Source organism: Globicephala melas, chromosome 13, assembly GCF_963455315.2.
Source record: "Globicephala melas chromosome 13, mGloMel1.2, whole genome shotgun sequence".
NCBI lineage: Eukaryota > Metazoa > Chordata > Mammalia > Artiodactyla > Delphinidae > Globicephala > Globicephala melas.
The window spans coordinates 70,037,273-70,063,847 of NC_083326.1; the positions used below are offsets into that span (position 1 = coordinate 70,037,273).

Here is a 26,575-nt window from a genome sequence, read left to right on the forward strand (position 1 = left end):
GTTCAGCTGTGTCCCTAGCACCAACACAAGGCTGCTGCTCAAACGTGTGGGGATGGTGCGCACTGCCATTCAATAAGGAATATAGTTTAATAAGATGTTGGGAATGCTGCCCACTGCCACCAGGCCACCGCTGGGCTCGGACCCATTTTAGCTGTCTCTCCATGGGTCTCTGGTGCAGCCCCTTCTTTCTGTGGCCATTCTGCTAAGAACAAAGAGTTACAGGCTTGTCATCAATTCCTGGAACGAGCTGAGCTCTCCAGCAGTTACCTCAATAGGGGTCTTGGCGGGGATGAGACAGGAGGACCACTGGCCATGCCTTTCTGCCAGCAGCATCGTGAGCAAAAGGAAATTAAACCTCCCGTTTTGACGTCGATGGATTCAGAGCAAAGAGGGAGGCACCAGGGAGAGAAGAGAGACCCACTCACCCCTGTCTCATAAATGGGGTTGTCAAACTCGGTTTCCACGGTGATCTGGCTGTAGGGGTGGGAGTACATCAGCGGCAGGCGGAGGTTGGAGTAATAGCGGCATCTGGAGAAGAGACGGTGAAGGGAAGAGAAGTTACTTTTCCTGGACGAGGAGACACCTTCCAGTCCCACAGGGGAGTGGTGGGTGCCACTTCCTGAGCATGGGCACCTCCATGGATAACAAGGAGGATGTGTGGAGACGGCCTCTTGTAGGTGAGAATCCGAGTGGGGTAAAAGCTGAAATCATAATCGCTCTCAATTTCTAACCCAGGCGGTGATCCTTAAAACCCCGGACCTCCCCTTACTGGAGCTTAATGTGTTTTCTCCTGTAGATGATACAAGTCCCTCTTTAATGCAAAGGGCAAGCGCAATAATAATGAGCATTTATTAAGCATATACTGTGCTGCCTCAGAGCAGCCTTCCCTGACCACCTATTTCCATCTGGTCTCTGTTCCCACACCCTGTCTCTTTCCTTTACTGTGTTTATTATAGTGTGTGATAATGTGTGTATTTCTCCTCTTCCCCCCTCCAGACTGTGAGCTCCACAGGGACCATTTAAAGTAGGCAAATGCCTGCCTCAGGGCCTTTGCACTTGCTGCTTCTCTGCCTGGAATCCTCCTCTCCCAGGTATCTGCATAGTTTACTCATTGTTGCTTTCAAGCTCTTACTCAAATGTGATTTCTCACTGGGGCCTCCTCTACCCCTCCCCCACTTAAAATGCAACCACTGCCTCACCCCAGCTCCCTTTTTCTCTCTTCTAAGTTTTCTTTTTCTCCCTGCATTTTTCACCTTCTAATGTACTACTTACTTTTATATTATACTTTACTTATTGTCTCTCTTCCCCCATTAGAACCTGTGCCCCACATGTCAACGATTTCTTTTTGTTTTGTTCACGACAATGGTCTTAGAGCCCAGAAAATGGCCTGGTACAGAGTCGGTGCTCAATAATTGTGAAATTGAACGAATTAGTGAATATGCTAGCCATAGATGAATATCTTCCTTCCTTGTTAAAGGCACGCTCTATGATCCCCGACACCTGGGACAATGACATTAGACTGTCAATACATACATGCTGAATAAGTGAGGGAATGAATGAGTGAATGAAGGGAAGAATGAGTCAGTGTGCCTGGCAATAGGAAGTGTCTCTCTCTCCCATTAAACATTAGCTCTGTGGGGTCAGGAGAGTGTCTGTCTGATTTGTTGCTGCATGCTCAGCCCTCCTACCATGAAGGGTTGGCAGGCGCACGATCTAAATATTTCTCAGAGTTGAATTGAATCACACCATCCCTTCAATCACACAAATGCCACTGTCCCCAAGAGTGGAGACCTTGAGGCTCAGGGTCCATGACGAGCCCTGCCCCTCAGCACGCTGGTCGCCGAGTGGGTGAGAGCCCCACTCCCACCCGAAGCCCCGTACCTGGTGATGTAAATGTAGGCTCCTCCCAGCAGCAAGGAGATGAGGAGGGCCGGGATGAAGATAGCCAGTGCCACATTTCCCCCTTCCAGAGACGTCTCGGCTGCCGCTTCTGCTACTAAATGCACAAGCCGGTGAAGGCCCCTGGCTCCCAGGGGAGTACCCGCCCTCCCAGCCCCGCACCCACTCCAAGACCTAATGTCACAGAGCCAGCCACTGGAGAACCATCTCCAGAAGGGAGAAGAGGCAAAGAGTAAAGGAAATGGTGCTGGTTCTTGGCAACAGAGCCCCAGACCTATTCTTGGATGGGGTGGTCATCAGTTGAAATCTGGTTAAAATCCAATTCCAGGGAAGACCTGGAGAAAATCCCCAACGTGCTAACTGGAAAGGCAGATCTGCTTGACAGTCCATGGAGAAGACAGAGTTGTGTCCAGACTGGCAGGTCCCTCCCAGACCTGCTCAATCAGACCCTCCAGCAGAGGGTGCTGAGCAGCTGGGTCAGTGCTCGGTACCTGCACACCTCATGACACCCCAACCGCACACCCCATGACACCCTAACCATGAAGACACAGTTTTCATCCTCAGAGGCCATGGCTGCACACTCTCAGGCAACCCTCTCGGCCTCACCTGGGGCCTCCCGCTACCTCCCAGTGGTTAGAGGAAATCACAAGAACTATGATGATTATTGTGGAGGTGGAGGCGGGGAAGGGGGCGTTTTCCGAGAAAGGCTTGAAGGCAGACTCCACATCCCTTCTGGACACACTCTGCCGTTCTCCACAGCCACGTCTAACAGAGCTCGGCGTTATGCAAATCTGCAATCCGTTAGCCACCACTCCTTGGGTCTGAAAAATCAGTCTTAATACCCACGATAAATGTGCGAGCCCAGAACATTACGATGGCATCACACCCGCTGAGCAACCCAGGCCTTTGAGATGTTCTCATGGTCCATTGGCCGTTGCAAGACAGCGAAGGAAGGGCCTGCATAGAGCCTAACACCACAAATGCCCTTCTTCTTCTAGCGGAGTGACCGATACATGCTCCCCACAGCCTACACATGTATTTGAGCTCCAGCTCTGTCTGCTTGGATTAAAATGTCATCTGTTGCAGAAGAGAGCAACTAATGACATGTAATTTCCACTGCCCCAGATTCTGAGTGAACAATTTATTGTCAGAAAGATAAGTGGCTCCAAAAATAATATAAAAAACTGTCCAATTAGTTAAAACTTTTTTTAAACAAAATATGTTATTTTTTTCCTGACACGACAGCCCAGTGAGTGGTTTTGTACCAAACTGAACGAAGGTTATACAGAATGCAGAACATTTTACGTGTGGGATGCACTGAAAAGGGAAGATAAAACAAAATCGTGGATCACTTTTAGCATCTGTTCCACATTAATAAATCTCACTTGGTAATTTCTAACAAGAACAGAAAACAAGGGGGATCCAGGGACAGCTATTTTGGGGAAGAAAAAGACGGAGGGGAAAACAGACCACAGAGCATCCCCTGGGGAAGACCTTTCCCTCCCAAAACCAGGAGGTTGCTCAGCATGAAAGGTGAGGCATCTCTGGATTTAGCTCCCCCAAATAGCACCACATGGCTGAAAAGTTTTACAAGAGGGTATGTGTTTCTCAGGCACGTGAACTCCCAGATGTTTTTACCTCGTCATCATGAACAGAACGGGCGTCAAATCTCTTTTAGGTCATAGTTAGGACTATAAGTTGCAAATTCAATGATTTTTTTTTTCTTTACAATGTCATTTGTTTTGAAATTATCCTCAGCAGTGTGAAGGCAGCATTTTTGCTTAACTTTCTGTTAATGCCTCGATAAGGATCTCCAAGGACCTTCCCTTGCTTTCTGCTATTAGCTTGGTTTATGGGATTTTTTTCTTCATGGGACTCACCTTCTAAAGCGTGTTCAAAGCTGTCTTGATTAACTGAAAGAGAAATTGGAGCATTGCTCAATGTCAAGTGAATTCACTCTGTTTGCATGAAGCACCCCCCCCCCAAATTAGGTGCAAAAGTCCATTCCATGCTTTGCTGTAGTGCTGTGGTTTTGTTTATTTTTTTAAATCTTAGGCTACCGGAATTAGTGGAAATGCCTCATTCCCTTCCTAAGTTCCTGAGAGAAGATGAGACAGATATGAAAGGAAAAGGACAATAATTACTGAATACTCACCATATGTCAGATACTGGGCATCAAGAGCTTTATATATATTTGCTCACTTAACACTCACAACAATCTCATTAGGTAGATACTATTCTCATCCCCATTTAACAGATAAGCAAACAGAGGTTCAGAGAAGTGAAGTGATTTCTCTGACACCACACAGCTCCTAAGTGATGGAGGCAGGATTTAAACTTGCTTGGCTTTCTTGGGCCTTTGCTCTGAACTACATAGTCCTGGTCTCTTCAGTGTTTTTGCGTCGGACCAAGGCTGATGAATGGTGAGGGGCAAGACAAAATTACAAATCCGAAATCCTGAGCCCAGCCAGAGGTGAAATTGTTTTCCTGCTTTGAAATATACATTTATATGAACCTTTCTAATTTCACTTTTATTCCATATTGATTTGGAATATAGGATTTTTATTCCATATTTTCATTCCTTCATTGCCATAGACTGGAACTCTCTGCAGTTGGTTTATTCCCCTGGATTCCCTGTACAACTCCTCTGGAAGTTCAGGATGATGGGGGCTGGTGTCTTCACGCTTTGGCATCAAAGTCATCATGATACCTGAGCACAAAAATATACCCACAGGGACGGGGTTCAGGGATGCAAAACCCCCAGAGTGAAGGGCTTCGATGGAAAGATTGCATGATAAGGTCGTGGGAGGAGCTGCCCCCCAAAGGCCCAGCAATAGCGGTGTCCTACATAATACGGAGATTTCCTAGTTAGAGCTTCGGTCAAAGTGACTCTCTGACTTTCATCGTTATCATGTGATGATAACAAAACCAGCCGACAAGAAAGCTAACTAACTGACTGCAGACATCTCTGGAGCCAGGGCATTAGGAAAATGGAAAGATTAAGGCAGATGCTTCCTACCCAAGACATGAATGGGACCTTGACTGCGTGTCTGGGAGGGCATGAGCTTCCATGAAATCTTAGAAATGGAAGGAAATGTTGAACCTCTGAGTGTGATCAGTGGGCCCCGGGGGCACGTGCTAAGAGGCAGCTTCCTGGGCCCTTTCCTGGACCTGCCAGGGCAGTGTCCTTGGGAACCCAGGGCCCCTGAGTCCCAGGGGGTGGTCTCACACTGGTGCTCTGTCATTTCTCCAACTCCAGACCACAAACGATGGACCCCACTTTTTTGGGGAAGAGGAAGTGATTTATTATTTCATTACAGAGTTGGCAGGGTGGATCACAGGAGTGGAAGTGGAGAGGAGAGAAAAGGGCAATGGTCTCCCAAGACAATGTCTTTCCTGCTAGACGGTCTGTTGTACCTGAGGGGCCAGCACTGCCTCACCCGGTGGGGTTTCAAGGGCAGGGAATTTATAATTAGCAGAAGTGGGTTCAAATCCTAAATTTGTCTTATACCAGTTGTGTGGTTTGGGGTAAGTCACTTAGCCTCTGTGAGCTTCTCTGTCCACATTTGTGGAATGGGTATGACGGCTCACCTCTCTCAGAGTATGGTCATGAGGCTTCAATGGGGTGACGCAGGGAAAATCTTTTCTTATAGGTACAATTCACATGACATAAAATTAACCATTTTAATTCAGTGTCCAATTCAGGGGCATTTAGTACGTTCACAATGTTGTGCAAGCATCGCCTCTATCTAGTTCTAAAACGTTTTCATCATCTCAAAAGGAGATTCGGTATCAATTAAGCAGTTACTCTTCCCTCCGCACCAGCCCCTGGGGAGCTCTAATCTGAGTTCCATCCCTACGGATTTACCTACTCTGGACATTTCATTCGAATTGAATCATACAATACGTGACCTTTTGTGTCTGGCTTCTTTTCACCGAGCATCACCTTTTCAAGGTCCATCCATGTTATAGCATTCCTTTTTACGGCTGAACAATATTCCCTTATATGAACATGCCACATTCTGCTTATCCATTCACCAGCTGATGGACATTTGGGTTGTTTCCATCTTTTGTGAATAATGCTGCTACGATCATTTGTACAAGTGTTGGTTTGAATACCTGTTTTCAATTACTTTGTGCCTATACCCAGGAGTAGAAATTCTGGCCGGGAAAGTATTTTTAAGCCTTAATGCTGGACTTCATGAACGAGCATTTGGGGATCCGCTGAAGTTACGGGTTCCCAAGTAGAAATGTAAAACTGCATGTTTCAGTTCCCCCGGGGGAGAGAATTCAGAGCTTTCTGCCTGATTCTCAAAAGGGTACCAACACCATAAAAAGTTAAATCCACTTGCCTAAAGCGCTGAACATACTTAGGATATGATTATGAATTTCACACCTCAAAGAAACGGATAAATGGATCCAAATCTCACTAGGTGTGCCCTAACTTAATTTCAACGATGAGTGGTTCACTGATTCTAAAATACACTTCCCCCCCCTTTTCACCATCTCTGAGATGGGGGGTGTCTTACAATCACTGGGGTATTACAATCGCTGCCACCAGGTGGCGCTCAAGATGCCTGTGCTTGTGCAATCATCAGCCCAGGACCATCAGTACCTGGAGGATAGGTGTGAGCATCTTGGGAGAACGCCCAGAGGCGACAGGGGAACACCCATCACCCTTGGGAACCAAGTGGTTGTGAGAAGGGGGTGCAGGAGGCGGGAAACGTTTCAGCCACGCTGTCCAAGCAGGAGTCAAAAGCAGGCTGCCTCTCCTTTATGATAAAAACCTAAGCTCTTTTAGTAAGTAAAAACAAAAATGCTAAGAAAGGAGAAGGCACCGTGTCATAGTTTAATTGGAAGCCATGTCCTTCCTCAGCAGTGCAGACAATAACGGTGGTGTCTTAAATTTAGTGAAACACAGTAGCCTGGCTTTTTAGAGCAAATTTAGAATCGCTGCAAGTCAGTCTTTACATCTCTGGGTCCCTCATTCCCCGGGACTCCGGGTGTGGGGAGGCGGTGGTTTCTTTACCTTTACAGACGGGCAGTGGCCCATTCCAGTGGGATGGCTGTCCCAGGATGCATCGAATGGTCACTTCGCCCATGAGCTCGAAGCCCTCATAGCACATGAAGGTGAGGGACTCTCCTGGCAGGTAGAGTCGTTTGTACAGGATTTGGTACCCATTTTCAGGTAACCCTGGGTTGTCACATGCCAGGGACTCCTCCGCTGAAATGCAAGCCAAAAGGAGCTCTGATGAGACGATGTAAATCTCTGGGGACTCCTACTCAGAGCCTGTGTGATCTGAGGCCAGTCTCTCCAGCATCATTTCTCTGCATCCCCACCTTGAACTGAACTGTTGCCCACTCCTCAAACTCCCCTTTCCCTCTCCCACCTCTGGGCATGGGTTACACATGGGCACAGTAGGATATACTGAGCTGTGGAATCTGGGTTAAAAATCTGGGTTCTGCTACTTATTAGCTGTGTGACCTCCAGCAAGGGCCACAACCTCTCTGAGCTTCAGTTTCCTCATCAGTAAAATGGCAATAATAGCAGTACCTATCTCACAGGGACTTGGAAGATTAAACAAGATAACGTGCAAATGCTTTAGCACGCCCTTGAAATGTAAGTACTCAGTAAATAATGGACGGTGGTGTCGCTAAATTATGAAATATTCCTCCTGCTTCTCACCTTATACCTCACCTGTCCACACAGCCGGGATAAGTCTTGTTTTTCAATACTCAGTCCTCATATCTCCTCCTTCAGGAAGCCTTCCCTGATGCCCCCTACCCCTAATTGAGTCACTAATCTCTCCGGCTCTTCCTCCACCACAGCATTGCATACACTGTATTGTATTTAATTATTTACTACCAGTCTCCCTCACTGGAGATGAGCCTGTTCAGGCATGCTGGAAGCTCAGGGCCTGGTATACAGTAGGAACACAAATGACCCTAACATATACAGTAGGAGCATCATAAATGACACCTGCTAGCTTAAGACTTATTGGAGAGTTGAACCTGACAGTTTGACCCATTCCAGGGCCAGCGTGTGATCTAGTTCCTTTTCAGCACCTGGATGGGCTGGAAAGCCAGCAAAAACTGCTGTGCACACAAGACTACACATCCTGAAACATTAAAAAGTCTTACTATTAAAAAATTTAAATTGGGTAAAATTCTACATAATATAAAATTTACCATCTTAACCATTTTAAGTATACAGTTCAGTAGTTTCATTCTGTACAGTTCCATTGTTGTACAATCAGCCTCCAGAACTCTTTATCTTCCCAAATGGAAACTCTGTCCCCATTAAACACTAACTTCCCATCTCCCCTCCCAACCAACCCTTGGCAACCACCATTCCACTTTCTGTCTCTATGACTTTGACTACTCTAGGGACCACATATAAGTGGAATCATCCAGTATTTGTCTTTTTGCGACTGGCTTATTACACTGAGCATAATATCCTCAAGGGTCATCCATGTTGTAGCTTGTGTTTGAATTTCCTTCCTTTTTAAGGCTGAATCATATTCCATTGTATGGCTGGACAAACATTTTGTTTATTCATCCATCTGTCAATGGACACTTGAATGGCTTCCCCTTTCGGCTATAGTGAATAAAGCTGCTATGAACATGGGTGTGCAAATACCTCTTTGAGACCCTGCCTTCAATTCTGTGGGTAGATACCCAGAAGTGGGATTTCTGGACTATACAGTAATCCTACATGTAAGTTTCTGAGGAACCACCATCCCGTCTTCTACAGTGGCAGCACCATTTTACATTCCCACAAACAGAGAACAAGGGGTTTTCTATGCCAAATCCTAAAACATTTTGCTCCTTCTGGATCTTGCTTTGCTGTACAAAGACCCAAGTCTTTACATATCACAGCTGCACCTGCCATACACGTCTCAGAGAAACAAGCTTCTGTCCACAGCTTCCAATACTCAGTTGATTAGTGAAACTCGGAAGAGATGACATGCTGCCTCTTTTACCTGAAGGATTCCTATAATATCTGAGTGATTTTTACAATTTACTAGTGTAATCCCCCAGCTTGCCATCATCCTGACTCTGCAGGCCCTCGGTTTAGAACGTGGAGCAGGTGGGTCTTTTATTATTTCACACCTGGTGATTCCACTGCACTTGGAGAAGAGGCAGGGTCTCCAGATTGGGCTATTAGGGCTTTGTCCATCTGCTTCCTGCCTCCCTCTCAAATGGTTCCTTAGTTTACATCAAACTAGTCACATTTTGCCAGATGGGTTACTCTGTTTCACCCTTTTGTGCTTTGCCTACGCTGTTCCCTCTGAGATGCCCTTCCCCTTCCTATCTAAAGGAGAGTGACATAAATACACTACCATGTGTAAAATAGCTAGCTAGTGGGAACCTGCTGTATAGCACAGGGAGCTCAGCTTGGTGCTCAGTGATGACCTAGAGGGGAGGGATGGGGAGGGGGGTGGGAGGGAGGTCCAAGCGGGAGGGGATATGCGTATACATGTAGCTGATTCGCTTCATTGTACAGCAGAAACTGGCACAACGTTATAAAGCAACTGTACTCCAATTAAAAAAAAATAAAGGAGAGTGCAGTGGAAAGGCTAAAACAGCCCTTAATAATCTTCACCTGCTGGTATTAACACTCTTTGCAGCTCTTTGTAGCAGGACCTGTGACTCACTTCCAACCAATAAAGTATCAATACAGCAAAGACAAAGGGCTGTCACTTCCATGAGGATGTTATATAAGACTGTAGTTCTGTCTTGCTAGCAGACTCTCCACTGTCTTTGGAGTAGGAGCTCCAAAGCTTGGAAGTGGATCCTTCCCCTGATTGAGCCTTCAGATGAGATCTCCAGCCTCAGATGAGACTCAGGTCTCTCTTATGAGAGATCCTGAACCAAAGGACCCAGTTAAGCTGTTCCCAGATTCCAGACCCATAGAAACTGTAAGATAATAAATATGGGTTGTTTCAAGCACCTTATTTTACAAGGCAGATCTCAAGAATTCCCCCAAGGAGCCAGATCTGTCCCCAGCAGCATGAATTGCCCTGTTCTTGGAACCCTGTTCTATAACCTTCACAGACCTCCAACACAGCCTCAGAATCTTTTATGGCACTGTTTGATTCTCACCTTGCCCACTCACTCCCAGGCTGGAAACTCATCTTAGGTTCATGCCAGGAATTCCAGTGCCTAGCACCTTGCCTGCATCACAGGAAGCATTCATTCATTCATTGGGTCAATGAATGTTTATTGAACACCTATTATGTGCCAACACATAAGTAGCACTGAGGACACAGAAGTGAATAAAACAGATATAACCCCTCGCCCCATGGAAATTGTGGATGGCACATAGTATAACAGAAGTCCCAACTAGACCCTATTTCTCTGTGAATTTGACCTACACATGGGCTCTGCTTAGCTTGTGCAAATCAGGGTATTTCATGTAATAATCTGAATTTCTGGCTTCTTCTGAAACATTGGAAGATAAGATAATACTGGGCTCACATAACTACATGGCAATGATTGTGACCTGGAGCCCAAGCACTCAACTCACATGGTGTTGAGTAGAAGCTGTCCCCCTTAGATAAGAAGTATGTTCCCCAGTTAGCCACAATCCTTACCACTCCCTACTGTTCTACACATGGTACCTGCCTGACATTCAGGAAGGCATTTTAATGTATCACCTTTCCAAGGAACAAATGAATGAATGACTATGCCTTAGAGACAGTAATCACCACTAATGAGGAATTGGGGCTTTGATCTCTTTGAATGGGTGGGTCGACAGGGACCTGGCTTAGAAGGTTCCGAAGGTTCCTAGGGTTCCAACCTCTTGAGGTTGAAAGGTTTTTTTCTTTGTAATTCAATAACAGCCTTCGTCAGGGGTGAAGAACTGTTTTCCTCCCATACCTGCAATCCAGGAAGCCAGCCTGTAGAAAGGGACTTGCTGGGTCGCTAGGTGGCTACAACAATGCAGATGCACCTTGGCAGGCGCTCGAGCTTTTATTCAGAAAACATTTAGCAAGTGTTTACTGCATGCCAGACAACGCACCCAGCAGTGGGGCCAGAAGGCGAATCAGACGCCATTCCTGCCCTCCAGCGACTGTGGTCTCAGTGCTTTAAGCAAACAAATGCAAATGGACAATTAAACAAAAAGAGATGGCAGCTGCTATCAGAGAGAGAAGCTCAAAAGAGTAAGGGGCACCTGGAGGAGACCCCCAAGTCAGCGGGGGCGGGGCTGTTAGAGCAGCTGAGAGAGAGAGGCAGAGATATGGACTAGCATTCCCTTCAGTTCACACTCCCAGAAATGAGGCACCAGGTGGTTCAGCCAACGCCTGACCAAAGCTAATCCCTCCACTAAACCAAGGTCATCTCTATGGTTGAAGTTCACCCACGGGCAGTTGAGAACAGCCAATGTTACCATGTCTGGGCCCCCGGTCAAACCACAATGTCTTCCTTCAATCAATCACGGGAACCCTTAAAGACAGCATTGTATTATGCGTCCACGGAAGACACCTAGAAGGACTGGTAAGGTATCATTAACCTTGTGGAGTGTGCCAGGGGTATGAGCTGTAGGAAGGGAAAATTTTCCTTTGACATTTTATAGTCCTATATAGCATACTGATGTATCGTTTTAAAAACAGGTTGGGCACGCCTTACTTTTATAATACACACAGGCAATAACATCACGACCCAAACCCTGCACCCAAGTCCTAATGATTCCTCTGAAAGTTTGCTCTTCAACCTGGTTGGGCTCTGTGGAGCTGGAGTTGGCTTTTACTCACTGCTGTATCTTCAGCAGTCTGGCACACAGTAGGTGCCCAATAAATGTTTCTTAAAAGACCTTACATCAATTCAACTGAAAGAAGATTACAGAATAGAAGTTCTTGGGCTCAAGTGCCTAATGGCCCGGGATTCAGATCCTAGTTATGCACCTGTGGGTAAGATATTTGTCCTCTGTGAGCCTCAACTTCCTCATCTGTGAAATGGGATAGCTCGTAGGGTTGCTAGGATGATGAAGTGAGCTCATGCACGTGAGGGTGAGCAACATATAGCAGCACTCAGTAAACGCTGGTTATTTTTCTGGGTTTTACAATTTTGGTCATACTTTCAATCCAACTTTATTAATCTTTTTAAAAATTTCTATTAACTTATTTTTCCATTTAAACAGTGCTACATAATTTAGCCTCACCCCAAATAATAACATTCTTATAATCACAGGTTTCAAATGTCAGTTTTGTTTTTAAAGATTTTCTTAACCTTGAAAAGTTAATCTGGGCACTGCCTAAAGCCACATGGGTATCACCAATGGAGTATATAATACTCCTTGGGAAATGCAGCCCCATGCACTACACTTTACAGTTTATGAACTTCCAGAGTCTAGAATTCACTCTTTGGGTTTAAAAAAAAAAAATTTCAGTCCAGCAGACATTTGCTCTGTCCCTATGTTCCAGGCTTGTGCTAGGAGCTGGTATAGAGTAGGGAACTAAAGAAGCATGGTTCCGATTTTCCCAGGACTCAGTCTAGTGGGGGAGAGGAACAGTTATCAGGTAATTACAACCCAGTGCTTGGTAGCAGCTGTGATGGGAGAAACACAGAGCAGAAACCTCACTGAGTCAGTCAGAGGTGGGAAGGTCAGGGAAGGTTTTCAGAGGAAACCTGGAAATCCAGTGCTCTACTGGGAGAGAGTGAAGACTCAGACCCCAGGTAAGTGCTGATCTGATTCCCTGGCTTTCCATCCTCCTGGGAGTCCAGCTTCCTAGTAAGTGATCCTCAAGAGAAGATAAATCCTTAAGACAAAAAAAAAAAAAAAGTGTATTACCTGCAGTGTAGCAGAGTGGCCAGCAGGTGGTAGTGGCAATGCAGAAGGATTTCCCTACAAACTTCCCCTGGAATTTTCTTTCATAAATGAACAGATTAATGAGTATAACAAATATTTCTTGAGCACCTTCTATGTGCCAGGCCCTGAACATACAGCAATGAGCAAGACAGACATGGCCCCTGCCTTCATGTAACTTAATGTTCATGTATTCCACAATATTTCCTGTACCAGGCACTGTCCTGGCCCTGCGGAGATAGAAAGTGACAAAGGACAAATTCTTAGATCTGGAGGTAAAGGAAGAGACTGACAGCAGGTCGGAAGATGAAGGGGAGGTGTCCTCAGCTGTTCTCACCTGGTTTCATAGTAGAATCACCCTAGGTTATTCAGTGAGCCGGCTCTGCCCCCTAAGGAATTTTAATCAGTCCCCCCAAATATTCTTGTTAAAGCTCCCCAGGTGATTCTGAAGTCCAGCCAGCAAAGAAGACATACTGCTTGCCAAGAGGCACATGAAAAGATGCTCCACGTCGCTAATTATTAGAGAAACGCAAATCAAAACTATAATGGGGTACCACCTCACAGCGGTCAGAATGGCCATCATCAAAAAGTCGACAAATGGGCTTCCCTGGTGGCGCAGTGGTTGAGAGTCCACCTGCCAATGCAGGGGACACGGGTTCGTGCCCCAGTCCGGGAAGATCCCACATGCCGCGGAGTGGCTGGGCCCATGAGCCATGGCCGCTGAGCCTGTGCGTCCGGAGCCTGTGCTCCGCAGCGGGGGAGGCCACGGCAGTGAGAGGTCCGAGTACCGCAAAAAATAATAATAATAAAAAAATAAGTCTACAAATAACAAATGCTGGAGAGTGTGGAGAAAAGGGAACCCTCCTACACTGTTGGTGGGAATGTAAATTAGTGCAGCCACTATGGAAAACAGTACGGAGGTTCCTTAAAAAACTAAGAATAGAGTTACCATATGATCCAGCAATCCCACTCCCTGAGCATACATACCCAGAGAAAATTCTAATTCAAAAAGATACATGCAGAACCATTTACAATAGCCAAGACATGGAAGCAACCTAAATGTCTATCAACATATGAATGGATAAACATGTGGAATACACACACACACACACACACACACACACACACACACCATGGAATATTACTCAGCCATAAAAAAGAATGAGATAATGCTATTTGCAGCAACATGGATGGACCTAGAAATGACCATACAAAGTGAAGTCAGTCAGACAGAGAAAGAAAAATACCATATGATATCACTTATATGTGGAATCTAAAAAAATGGTACAAATGAACTGATTTACAAAACAGAAATAGACTCTTAAAGTCCAGCCAGAACTTTAGGGCTGAAGGGTTTAGGGCTCAGAACTGCAGCTCAGGTGTCTTGACATGGTTAAGAAATTAATAATTTAATCCACTGATTTCCAAAATATTCAAATACCCATTCTGTACCAGATGATTTGCAGATATTATTTCTAATCCTCCCCTAAATCTTTAAAGATGGTAACAGTACTGACCAGAATAGCCAGTTTACTGAGAGCATCCTATGAGCCAGGCACTACTTGGAGCTTTGTACCTATAAACTCAGTTAATTATTACAACAACCCCAAGGCGCAGACATTGTTATGACTCTCCCCATTTCATATCGGTGCAAATGAAGCACAGAACTGTTGGGTGTCTCGCTGGGTAACCTGTCGAGCTAGTTAGCGGGAGAGATAGGATTCAAATCCAAGTGGTCCAAGTCCACTGTTAATCACCACACCATACAGCCATTTTACAGATGATGAAACTGAGGCTCAGGGGAAGGTCTCTTGCGAAAGGTCCCACAAGAAGGAAGTGGCTGAGTCATGATTTGAGTCTTTGCCTCCAAAGTCAATCCAATTCAATTTTGACCCAACCATCAGTAAGAGTCTGAAAAGAATTCCACATGGAATTCCACTTCTGGCAGAAACCAGCTGTCTTTGAAGGCATCTGTATTTATCTTCAGCTCCCAGAAGATGGCAGGAAAGTGATGAGGAAGTGACTTGAATTTGAAACTGGAGGCCGGGATCCACTGTGTTACCTTGGGTGAATCAATTAATGTCTCTGGACTTCACTTTTTCCTGCCTGCTACATATACGGACTGGACCAAGACCCCACTCTTAAGCTGAGATGTGGCTGGTGGCTGGTCAATGACATTCCTACACCGAGGAGGTACCCACACTTCGAAATAAGATTGTTTTCTCAACTTAGATGCTGTTGGCATTTGGGGCTGGGTAATTCTTTGTGGTGGGGCTGTCCTGTGCCCTGTAGGATGTTGGGCAGCATCCCTGGCCTCTGCCCACTAGATGCCAGTAGCACTCCTCTTCTCCTGTTGTGACAACCAAAGATGTCTCTAGAAATTGCTTTTGACAATTGTCCCCTGGGGAGCAGATTCACCCCTGGTTGAGAATCACGTGTCTAAGGTTTAAACAATTCTGACGGCAATCCGTGTGATTTCAACCTGTTCTCTCCCAGGAATTCAAGTGACTTGGACTGATGCTCTTATAGACATAATCACAAACCTACCCTCATTTTTATCTTCCTCCCATTTCCCCCCTCTCTTTAAGTATAGGAAAAAATGTACATTTTTAGAGCACATCTGTGTGAAACGCTCAAAATCAGGTTTCTTGGTTATTGCTGTGAATGATTTGTAATATACTCTACAGTAGTGGAGCAGTGAAACTGAGTGGTAATTAGCAACCAATGTTAACTGAGCACTTATTATATACCAGACACACTGTTATGAGCGTCTATATTGATGGTTGGCATGATCATTCTTTCTGATGAGGACACCGGCTTTGGCTTGTTCAAAGTCACGCAGCTGGCAAGTGGCAGGGCTGAGATGCAAACCTGACCTGCTAGATTTGAAGTCCTGTGCAATTAACGGTTCTGCTATAATGAAGGGCCCTTCTCCTGCCCAAATTCCCTGGGCTATCGTGAATTGCTCTGAGCTATTGCTTCCTCAGAGACAGGAATTTTTAAATGAAGAAGGGCACCCAGCTAGAGCCTGGCATGCTGGCCGAGGTGAGGCTGCTGGGGATGACTCATCAATGGAAACATTTACTGTGGCCACCGTCTGGCCATGTGGGTTCTATCCAGGTCAGGAAATCTCCACATCTTGTACTTGTGGTGTTCTGGGGGCAGGGCTGTGAAGGGCCAGGGCCTCCTGGGGAATCCGTACATGCCTCTCTGGAGAGCCACCCATAAAACCCTCGCTGTCTTTGTCAGAGTCTCATTACTTTTCATGCTGTGGTTTATGTCTTCTGGATGGGACCCCCAGCAGCCATCTATCATGCCGCCACCAAAGAAGGAAGCTGCAACAAAGCCACGAAACTCAATAAAGCCTGCATTAGTACTGCTAACAAGGACGATGACAGTAATAGTAACAAATACTGTCATGTTTTGAGCCTGCTGGGCCCAAGGGATACAAGAACCAATTGGATATATTCCTAGCAAGCAAGGTATGTGTTTGAGTCTCTGAACATATAAACAGATCATTTCGATAAGCTGCAGCAAGTGCTGTGTAGCTATAGGAGCCATGGGAGTGCAGATGAGAGAAACATGACCTAGCCTAGGCAGTCAGGGAGGCCCTTCTGGAGGAGGTGATACTGTGGATCCATTGTTATTTCTTTCATAGACTTGTTTCTCCTCCCCCATCTTCAATATACCCCAGGATCCCTGACAATGCAGACTGTGTCTGTTTACACATTGCTGCATTTTTGCCATATTTTCAGGACCTAACACCATTGTTCCCAAACTATATACCATGATGCCCCCGGGTGCCACCATGAACTCACAGGGGTGTTGTGAGATTTTTAAAAAATGTTGAGGAGACACAGTGACATCTTCCAGCCTCATGTGAACTCCTAGCTTGAGAAAGTTCAGTTTTAACATCAGATTGAGCTACATTCTTTTTTTTTTTTGGTTGCATATAGATTGTAGTTTATTTACTTTTTTTTACCATCTTTATTGGAGTATAACTGCTTCACAATGGAGCTGCATTCTTTTTGATGATGCCCCATCTTTGCAAAGCTAGGTTTTCTGTGGTTGCTGTGCTAAAAAGCAAGAACTGTGACAAAATCAGTGTGGAACAGGAGATGCAGGTGGCAGAGTCCAGTCTGATGCTAAGAGTTTGAGAAGTGTGGCAGAGCCCAGGAGGCATACACACTCCCGCAGCAGTAGTTGGATTATTACTGTAAATTGTAATTGTAAATAAGTATTACTTAAGAACGAAATAAAAATTTTACAATCTTTTCTCTCAATTTATGTGCATTACTTTTTCAAGCAGCTCCTACGTTGTCAGGATACAGCTGCTTATTAAGTGGTTTGGACCCAACTGCTTAATAAATAGAATTGTTAGGTATTCTGGCCTAGGAAATCTACGAAACAATCCTGACACTCCAAAGATACTGTGAGTTGAGAAAGTTTGGGAACCTCTGTCCTAGCACGCACCTGCAGATAAGAGGACTTGTTAAATGACCGAATTACATCCAACAAACCTGCGTGGTAGGAAGTAGTAATCCGTTTTCATAGATGGGGGCCCTAGGTCCAGAGAGGGCAAGCTACTGGTCCAAGGTCACACAGCAGAGCTGGAGGTGGGTCTGACAGCAAATTTCAGACTCTTCCCTCTACCTACGCCTGACCTGTCTGTTCTTGAAGTGGCCTGGGGTAAACGGACCAGGAGTGTAAAGACATGGCTTTGAGTCCCAGCTGGACTGAACGATGGCGCTGGCAAGTGACTGTGAACAGAGGCTGCAGATGTCCAGAGCTTATACGATTTGCTTGTTGGTGGAAAGTCTTGGTCAACAGTAGAGCCCCAGAGCTTCACCCGGGAACCAGGGCTGCAGAGTCCGAGGTAGGAAGAAGACACTTTGGGGGTTAGGCAGGCTTTAGCTGGGTTTTCCCCTTCCCTGCTGTGTGACCTCAGGAAAGCTTCTAACCCTCTCTGGGCCTTCTCTGCCTGCTCTTAAGTGGACACGCAAACCATTCATGCAGTTTTGTGAGGGTTAAATGTGTGAATGTTGGGGAAGGGCTGGGCACAGCCAAGGTGGTCATCAAATCAGTGCTGTTTCCTTGGTTCAGCAGAAGAAACATTTTAAAGCTGTTTTATTGGACTTCCCTGGTGGCACCGTGGTTAAGAATCTGCCTGCCAATGCAGGGGACATGGGTTCGAGCCCTGGTCCGGGAAGATCCCACATGCCACGGAGCAACTAAGCCATGTGCCACAACTACTGAGCCTGTGCTCTAGAGCCCACTAGCCACAACTACTGAGACCGCGTGTCACAACTACTGAAGCCCACTTGGCTAGAGCCCGTGCTCCGCAACAAGAGAAGCCACTGCAATGAGAAGCCCACGCACCGCAACGAAGAGTAGCCCCTGCTCGCCACAACTAGAGAAAGCCTGCATGCAGCAACAAAGACCCAACGCAGCCAAAACTAACCAACTAAATAAATTTAAAAAAATAAATAAATAAAGCTGTTTTATGTCCAATAACCTTGTTAAAAATGCTCTCAGGGGCTTCCCTGCTGGCGCAGTTGAGAGTCCGCCTGCCGACGCAGGGGACACGGGTTCGTGCCCCGGTCCGGGAGGATCCCACATGCCGCGGAGCAGCTGGGCCCGTGAGCCATGGCCGCTGAGCCTGCGTGTCCGGAGCCTGTGCTCCGCAACGGGAGAGGCCACAACAGTGAGAGGCCCGCGTACCACAAAAAAAAAACAAAAACAAACAAACAAACAAAAAATACTCTCGGAACCCAGATACAACCACCCCCTCAGTCTGGGCACCTCGCTGCTAGAATCTGACTGTTCTCCTGCCTCGTGTGTCATCTCCCGTCGGCCTCATCTGCCTGGATCAATGCTGGAACCCCATGCTGGGTTCTCCTGGCATGTGGGAGGAGGATGGCGTGTCTCCTGACACCCAGCTTGACTCGTGAACTCATTAGCATGGGTGTCAGGGACACCTTCTCACCAGAGCTCTGCAGATCTTGGGGAAAGGCGGTGGCCCCGGAGGGACTGGGGCTGCTTCTCGGAAACCCAGCAGGTGCTGCAGCCCAGAGGGTCTTTGGAGGCTGTGCCTCATTAGTGAGGTGCCTTTTCTTTCTTTTAAAAAATATTTCCACCTTTCAGTATTTTAAAGGGGAAATGGGAGTTGTATTTGCTTCCTGGGCTGCTGTAACAAAGTGCCACAAACAGGGGTCGCAGGACAACAGTCATTCCTTGTCTCATAGCTCTGGAGGCTAGAAGCCTGAATTCAAGGAGGCAGCAGGGCCCTGCTCCCTCTGAAACCTCCGGAAGGAGGATGCTTCCCTGCCTCTCCCTAGCTTCTGGTGGTCTCTGGCAATTCTTGGCATCCTTGACTTGCAGGTACAACACTCCCGTCACTGCCTCTGTCATCACACAATGCTCTCCCTATGTCTGTGTCTCCATGTGAGGCCAAATTTCCCTCTTCTTGTAAGGACACCAGTCACTGGATTAACGCCCACCGTAATCTGGTATGACCTCATCTTAACTTGATTATATCTGCAAAGACCCTATTTCCCCAAACCTCATGGTTACAGGCACTGGGGGTTAGGACTTCAACATTGTTTTTTGGGGGGACACAATTAAGCCCCAAACAGGAACCAACCAGTCAGTGTCAGAACTTAGCCCATAGGTCTGGGGACTGGGAAGGGATGTGGTGGTGGCTAAGGGGTTAGGACCATAGACTACAATTCCACTGGGACAGCCCTGTATGAGTTTGTGCCCTGCCACCCATGGTGAAATGATGGCGGTGCCAGGCTGGTGGAAGGGATGCTGGCCTTGGAGATCAGAGCCCTAAATCTGAATCCTAGCTCTGCCCACAAAGAAGTTTTGTGACCTTAGTCATACTTCCCTTTGAGAATCAATTTCCTTTACAAACCCCCCTCCACACACGCATTTATATATGTGTGTGTGCACATATATACATTCACAAAAATACATATATATATAATTTAGTTAGCAATGTATTTTATACATGATAACTACTGTTATCTGTATTTTCTTCTGAGCTTTAGTTTCCTTAATGTATACGTGCGTGTATATACACACATACTGTACACATATATACATATATGTTCACAAATACATATAACATGCTTAGCAAAATGTCTTACACAGTCGATAGATAACAACTATTTTTATTATCTGTAAAATGAGGGCAGCTGTGTTTTATCTCAAGGTTATCCTCAATTGCATTTTATCTCCCAGATTCCCTTCAGCTCTGAAATTCTAGGAATAAGGCAGATGGGAACACAGGGTTGTGTGGTCCAAGGTTCCCTGTTACTTGTGCAAACAGAATAATAAAGTCTCTCCTTTTCTGTGCAGAGCTTTTTTGTGTGTGTGTGTGAGGTACGTGGGCCTCTCACTATTGTGGCCTCTCCCGTTGCGGAGCACAGGCTCCGAACGCACAGGCTCAGCGGCCATGGCTCACGGGCCCGGCTGCCCTGCGGCACGTGGGATCTTCCCGGACCGGGGCACGAACCCGTGTCCCCTGCATCGGCAGGCGGACTCTCAACCACTGCGCCACCAGGGAAGCCCTGTGCGGAGCTTTTTATTGTGATGAATTCCCACTTGTCTATATTTGCTTTTGTTGCCTGTGCCTTTGGTGTCATATCCATGAAATCATTGTGAAGACCAATGTCAGGGAGCTTTTCCCCTATGTTTTCTTCTAGAATTTTTACAGTTTCAGGTCTTACATTTAAGTCTTTAACCATTTTGAGTTGATTTTTGTGTATGGTGTCAGGTAAGGGTCCAATTTCAAAGAAAACAATCAGAAAAATCTTCAGTGTACTGAATGAGAGAACATATTTGCAAACCATGTATCTGATAAGGGGTTAATTTCCAAAATACGTAAGGAACTCCTACAACTCAATAGCCGACAAACAAATAACCCAATTAAAAAATGGGCAAAGGGGGCTTCCCTGGTGGTGCAGTGGTTGAGAGTCCGCCTGCCGATGCGGGGGACGCGGGTTTGTTCCCCGGTCTGGGAAGATCCCACATGCCGTGGAGCGGCTGGGCCCGTGAGCCATGGCTGCTGAGCCTGCACGTCCGGAGCCTGTGCTCCACAACGGGAGAGGCCACAACAGTGAGAGGCCCGCGTACAGCAAAAAAAAAAATAAAGGGCAAAGAACATGAATAGACATTTCTCCAAAGAAGATATACAAATGGCCAACATGTACACGAAAGATGCTCAACGTTATGGTCATCGGGGAAATGCTAATCAAAACTACGATAAGATATCACCTCACACATGGTAGGATGGCTATTATCAAAGAAACAAAAGACTGCAAGAGTTAGTGAGGGCATGAAGAAGAGGGAACCCTTGGTGGGAATGCAAAATGGTGCAGCCGCTATGGAAAACTGTGTGAAGGTTCCTCAAACAATTAAAGATAGAACAAGCATTATGATCCAGCAATCCCTCTTCTGGGTATTTACCCAAAATAAGTGAAATCAGGATCTTAAAGAGATCTTAGCACCGCTGTGTTCATTGCAGCACTACTTCCACTAGCCAAGATGTGAAAACAAACATCACTGATGGATGAATGGATACAGTAAACGTGGTATATACTTACAATGGAATATCGTTCAGCTTTGAAAAAGAAGGAAATTCTGCCATACGTGACAACATGGATGAGGACATTATGCTGAGTGAAATAAGCCAGTCACAAAAGGACAGATACTGTCTGGTTCTACTCATAGGATGCATCTAAAATAGTCAAATTCAGGGACTTCCCTGGTGGTCTAGTGGGTAAGACTCCACGCTCCCAATGCAGGGGCCTGGGTTCAATCCCTGGTCAGGGAACTAGATCCCACATGCATCCCGCAACTAAGAGTCCGCATGCCTCAACTAAGAATCTACATGCCACAATTAAGAAGTCCGCAGGCCGCAACTAAGAGTCTGCATGCCACAACTAAGAGTTCGTGTGCCACAACTAAGAAGTCTGTATGCCGCAACTAAGAGCCCACATGAAACAACTAAGAGCCCACATGCTGCAACAAAGATCCTGTGTGCCACAACTAAGAACCAGCGCAGCCTAAATAAATAAATAAATATTTTTTTAAAAATGGAAATTTATTTTAAAAAATAGTCAAATTCTTACTATATGATCCAGCAATGCCACTCCTGGGCATATATCTGGACAAAACTATAATACAAAAAGATATATGCGCCCTTATGTTCATAGCAGCACTATTCACAACAACCAAGACATGGAAACAACCTAAATGTCCATCGACAGATAAATGGATAAAGAAGATGTGGTGCATATATACAACGGAATACTACTCAGCCATAAAACAGAATAAAATAATGCCATTTGGGCCAACATAGATGCAACTAGACATTATAATGCAAAGTGAAGTAAGTCAGAAAGAGAAAGACAAATACCATATGATATCATGTATACATGGAATCTAAAATATGACACAAATGAACCTCTCTGGGAAACAGAAACAGACTCATGGACATAGAGAACAGACTGGTGGTTGTCAAGGGGGCTGGGGGAGGGATGGGGTGGGAGGCTGGGGTCAGCATATGTAGGCTTTTATATATGGAGTGGATAAGCAGCAAGGTCCTACTGGTTGGCACAGAGAACCATGTTCAATAGCCTATGAAAAACCATAATGGAAAAGAGTATAAAAAAAAAAGACTGTATATATACGTATAACTGAATCACTTTGCTGTAGAGCAGTAATTAACTCAACATTGGAAATCAACTATGCTTCAATAAAAAAATCTTTTAAAAAAAGGTCAAATTCATAGAACCAGAGAGTGAAATGGTGGCTGCCTGGGGCTGGAGGAAGGGGAAATGGGGAAATTGCTTACCAACAGGCATAAAGTTCCCATTATGCAAGGTCAGTAACTTCTAAAGATCTGCTGTACAACACCATGCCTTTGAGTTAATGATACTCTATTATACACTTAAAGATTTGCTAAAAGGGTCCATTTCATGTTGTGTTCTTACCACGCCTTCCCCCTTTTTGAGAAGAGAAAATGGGAACCCAGAAACATAAATCTTCCTCTAATAAAGGAATCAGATGTCAATTAAGGAAAATCTATGAAGTAGATGATGTACACTTAAATTTTTCATTTATTTGGGTCTGTGTGATAAATCCATTTTGTGGGCTGAGAAAGCTGAATTCATGGACTACCACAGGGGACCCTGGCCTTGGCTGCCTCATGAATAGAAAGAGAGGAAGGTCTCCCCAGAGTTTGAATTTGACCATGCTCTGCTCTTTATCAGAAGCAACAAACATCTCTGTTATTAATTAATTATGTGAATGTGAATTAATGCATGTGACTGCTCAGAACGGTGCCTGGCATACAATAAGTGCTCAGTAAGTACAGGCACACCTTGTTCTATTGCACATTGCTTTACTGCGCTTCACAGATACTGTGTGTGGTTTTTTTTTTACAAATTGAAGGTTTGTGGCAACCCTGCGTGGTCAGATGAGGGTTAGCATTTTTTTTTGCAATAAAGTCTTTTAAAATTAAGGTACATACTTTTTTTTTTTTTTTAGACGTAATGCTATAGCACACTTAATAGATTACAGTATAGCCTAAACGTAACTTTTATATACACTGGGAAACCCAAAATTTTGCTTTATTGCAATATTTTCTTTTATTGTGTTGGTCTGGAACTGAACCCACAGTATCTCTGAGGTCTGCCTGTATCTGTTTATCCAATGGAAAAGGACAAGGATTTTCTTGCTTTCCAATTGTCTTCCAAACCGTGAATGCTTTTATCCATCTAAATGGCAGGGCTGCTTGTTTGTGGCCATGAAAAAACTCCACGAAGCCTGTTTTGATACTTGTGAGAAGTGACAAAACAGCTACTTCAAGAGAAAGCCACGTCCTTAAGTTACACTCTGTTCATCACATAAGATGTAGTTTACAATAAACATAAACATACAATAAACATCTATTCTTTTGTTGTTGTTTAAAGTCTGATTCCCCAGCACTATCGAGACCTCAGTGTAGCTCTGGGAGCTTGGGCTGTCTGTGCCCTTAATGGATCTCTTCAAAACACACTCATAAAACAGCAGTGCAGCTGACATCTCTAAACCCCAGGTATCGTGTGAGGCTTTGTTCCTTCTGCAGAGCCTCAAGCTTTTCTTAAGCAATGGGTCCGATCCCTGTCAGCACGTCAGAAACCTCGGGGAGTTTTTGAAACTCACGCTACACCCCAGACCAATTGCATCCGAATCTCCAGGGCGTTTTAAAACATCCTAGATGATTCCCATGTGCCATCGAGGCTGAGACCCCGCCACCCCCCTCAAGACCCCTGCTCTCCACCTCCTCTGCCTGGTGAGAATATGCAGTTACTCTTCCATTCTCAGAGTGACCTTGGAAGACTTTTTTTGAGTTTTTATGGTAGAGAACCCCCCAAAGTGTTTTTTTAACCAAACGTTTGCTTTGATGGCCCCACAGAGGAGGTCAAAGAGAGTCTGAATCACTCTATTTACTGCCCTTCGGACGGCTCCATTTTAATCACTTAGAGTCACGCAGGCCTGGGTTTGCCTCTGGCCTTCTTCTTAACTAACTAGCTGTGTGACCTGGGGCAATGATTTTGCCTCTTTGAACCTTAGTATCCTCTTCGGAAGATGGAGACAGTACTGCCATCCTCACGAAGCTACCCAGGGAAGAAGAGAGGGAAATCTGGTAAAGGACTCAGCACAGTGCCTGATAAACTTACCATAAGTGTTAGAGTAGCCATGCCCTCAATCCCTGGTAGCTATTGTTGGGGGACAGTGATGATAAACGCTCCCAAGAGTGGGTACCGCCTCCTAGCAGCCCAGCCCTCCACCGGGAATAAGAAGAAGCCAACCCCCAGATGCATCCCGGAGGCTCAAGCCAATAACGAGGACTCACAAACACAGTGGGGCAGGCGAGAGGTCCAGATGGGCGTGCCGGTTTCACGGCTGTAGCAGGTCAGGAGGGAGCTCCCTTCCAGCACGAAGCCCGTGTTGCAGGTGTACTGGATGGTGGTGCCCACCAGCAGCACGGGGTCCGAAATCAAGCGGGTCGAGTGGTCTACTTCCCCGGGATCGGTGCAGTACATAACTACACGAGATGAAACCAAACCAGGTGGGTGTTAGGGCCTGATGACCACTGGTTTGCCGAGAACTACAGAATGATCTAGAACATTTCCTCACTTAGTTCTTTCCCTGTCTGAAAGACACTGCATGCGGCTGGAAAACAGGCCAGGACAAAAGAGACTTGAATTTAATTTCACTTTTAGGAATTTGCCCAAAGAAACGTTTGCATCAGGGCCCAAAGACCCATATACAAGACTGCACACTGCACATAATAATATTATATTTGTAATGGTTAAAAAGCAATCCTTTAACATAAGAGGAGTTAAATATCATGCGGCAACCATTCCATGAAATCCTGACCAACCACTAATGAGAACAAAGAGCTCTTTCTCACTGCTTTCTTTGCAGTACTTAACTACAGGAAAATAAGCGCCCATTACATTCTTTCATTCGTTCACTCATTCATTTATTTGGTCTCACCGTGTCGCCTGTGGGATCTTAGTTCCCCGACCAGGGATCGAATCCTGGGCCCAGGGCAGTGAAAGCGCGGAGTACTAACCACCGGACGGCCAGGGAAGTCCTAAGTGTCCATTACTTTTAAGTTAAAAAGTCAATATAGATAAAAGGAAAATAATAAACCAATTAAAAAGGAATGAAGTATGGAAAAGAGAGAAACTGGGTTTTAAATTGACAACGGTAATGTAAATCTTACACTGTGACTCATGATACACTATTGTTAATATTTATGCAGAAAGGAAACGTCTTAAGACTAAATAAAACCTATTTCTCATTGTGCTGCAAAAATAAAAATAAAAAGGAATGAAGTAGATCACATGTGTGATATGAAAAGATGTCTATTTCTGAGTTGAAGAAAAAAGCTGTTGCAAGGCAGTTTCTAGCAATTGATGCCTATTATGGTAAAGTATCTGTCTCTGCAGCTATGTCTGTATGTGTAGCCATATATATCTCGACAATACACACACACACACACACATTTACGTACGTGTGTAACAGACACATACAAACATATGCAATTGGAATAAAACAGAATAAACTCCTGAGAGCAGATCGTAAGGGGTCCTCACCGTCTGCCTCATTATTTTGCCACCACTTGATTACCGTGTTTGTTACCGGCACAATTTTAAGATATAGTCATATATTTACATCTTTTACTGTCAAGAGTGGAGCTTAACCAATGAAAGGTGGCTATAACATCCAGGGACTTCTAGGTGGGACCCCATTGTTCTGGGAGGTTCTTCTGCTCTCATTTCACTAGAAGAGAAGCGCTTCGGTGGGTCTGTGTCTTGAACGCAGAGTGAGCGTGGCACCCAGCCTGGGAACATAAACACGCAGGCACACAACAGGCCCAATACACATTTATCTGCTCTACTTTGGGCCTTTTCTTGGCAAAAATTGAGGCATGGGAGGGGATCCCCCCATAGAGAGCTACTTATGTCCCCTCCAAGCCTTTAAAAATGTTTAAAGAATAATAACGATGATGCAGATCGCACTGGTGGACTCGTGACGGATCTCTCCTAACTGCACAGCTCACGGTCCCTTTTTATTTTCTATCACAATCCACACACATGCACACACCCCACATTCTGTTGCAAAACAAATCGATGTGTCTGTGTAGCCGGTTTTAGGGATCTTCAGCGAGTTCTTTCATGTTTCCCACCGTTATAATTTTCCTTGATGTTGGAATGTTTGTGACAGGAATTGTATGTAGCCCCCCCATGCTCTCCTTCCCTGACAGCCTCCTTCTCTGCTGCACTTAATATTTCTTCTTGG

At 45.4% G+C, this 26,575-nt stretch overlaps 1 protein-coding gene across 4 annotated transcripts in view; it reads right to left on the minus strand.

Annotated features, from left to right (window-relative positions):
* Positions 1 to 26,575, minus strand: part of SEZ6L (seizure related 6 homolog like) — a 200,709-nt gene that overhangs the window by 5,451 nt on the left and 168,683 nt on the right. The window contains exons 12-16 of one of the 4 annotated variants that reach the window (XM_060311160.1): positions 24,618 to 24,809; positions 6,929 to 7,123; positions 3,780 to 3,812; positions 1,882 to 1,996; positions 426 to 528 (exon numbers count right to left, since the gene is read on the minus strand). In XM_060311160.1, coding sequence (XP_060167143.1) covers positions 426 to 528; positions 1,882 to 1,996; positions 3,780 to 3,812; positions 6,929 to 7,123; positions 24,618 to 24,809 — 638 coding nt within the window. The remainder of the gene's footprint in view (positions 1 to 425; positions 529 to 1,881; positions 1,997 to 3,779; positions 3,813 to 6,928; positions 7,124 to 24,617; positions 24,810 to 26,575) is intronic. The other 3 variants (XM_060311159.1, XM_060311158.1, XM_060311161.1) reach the window with 3 other exon arrangements.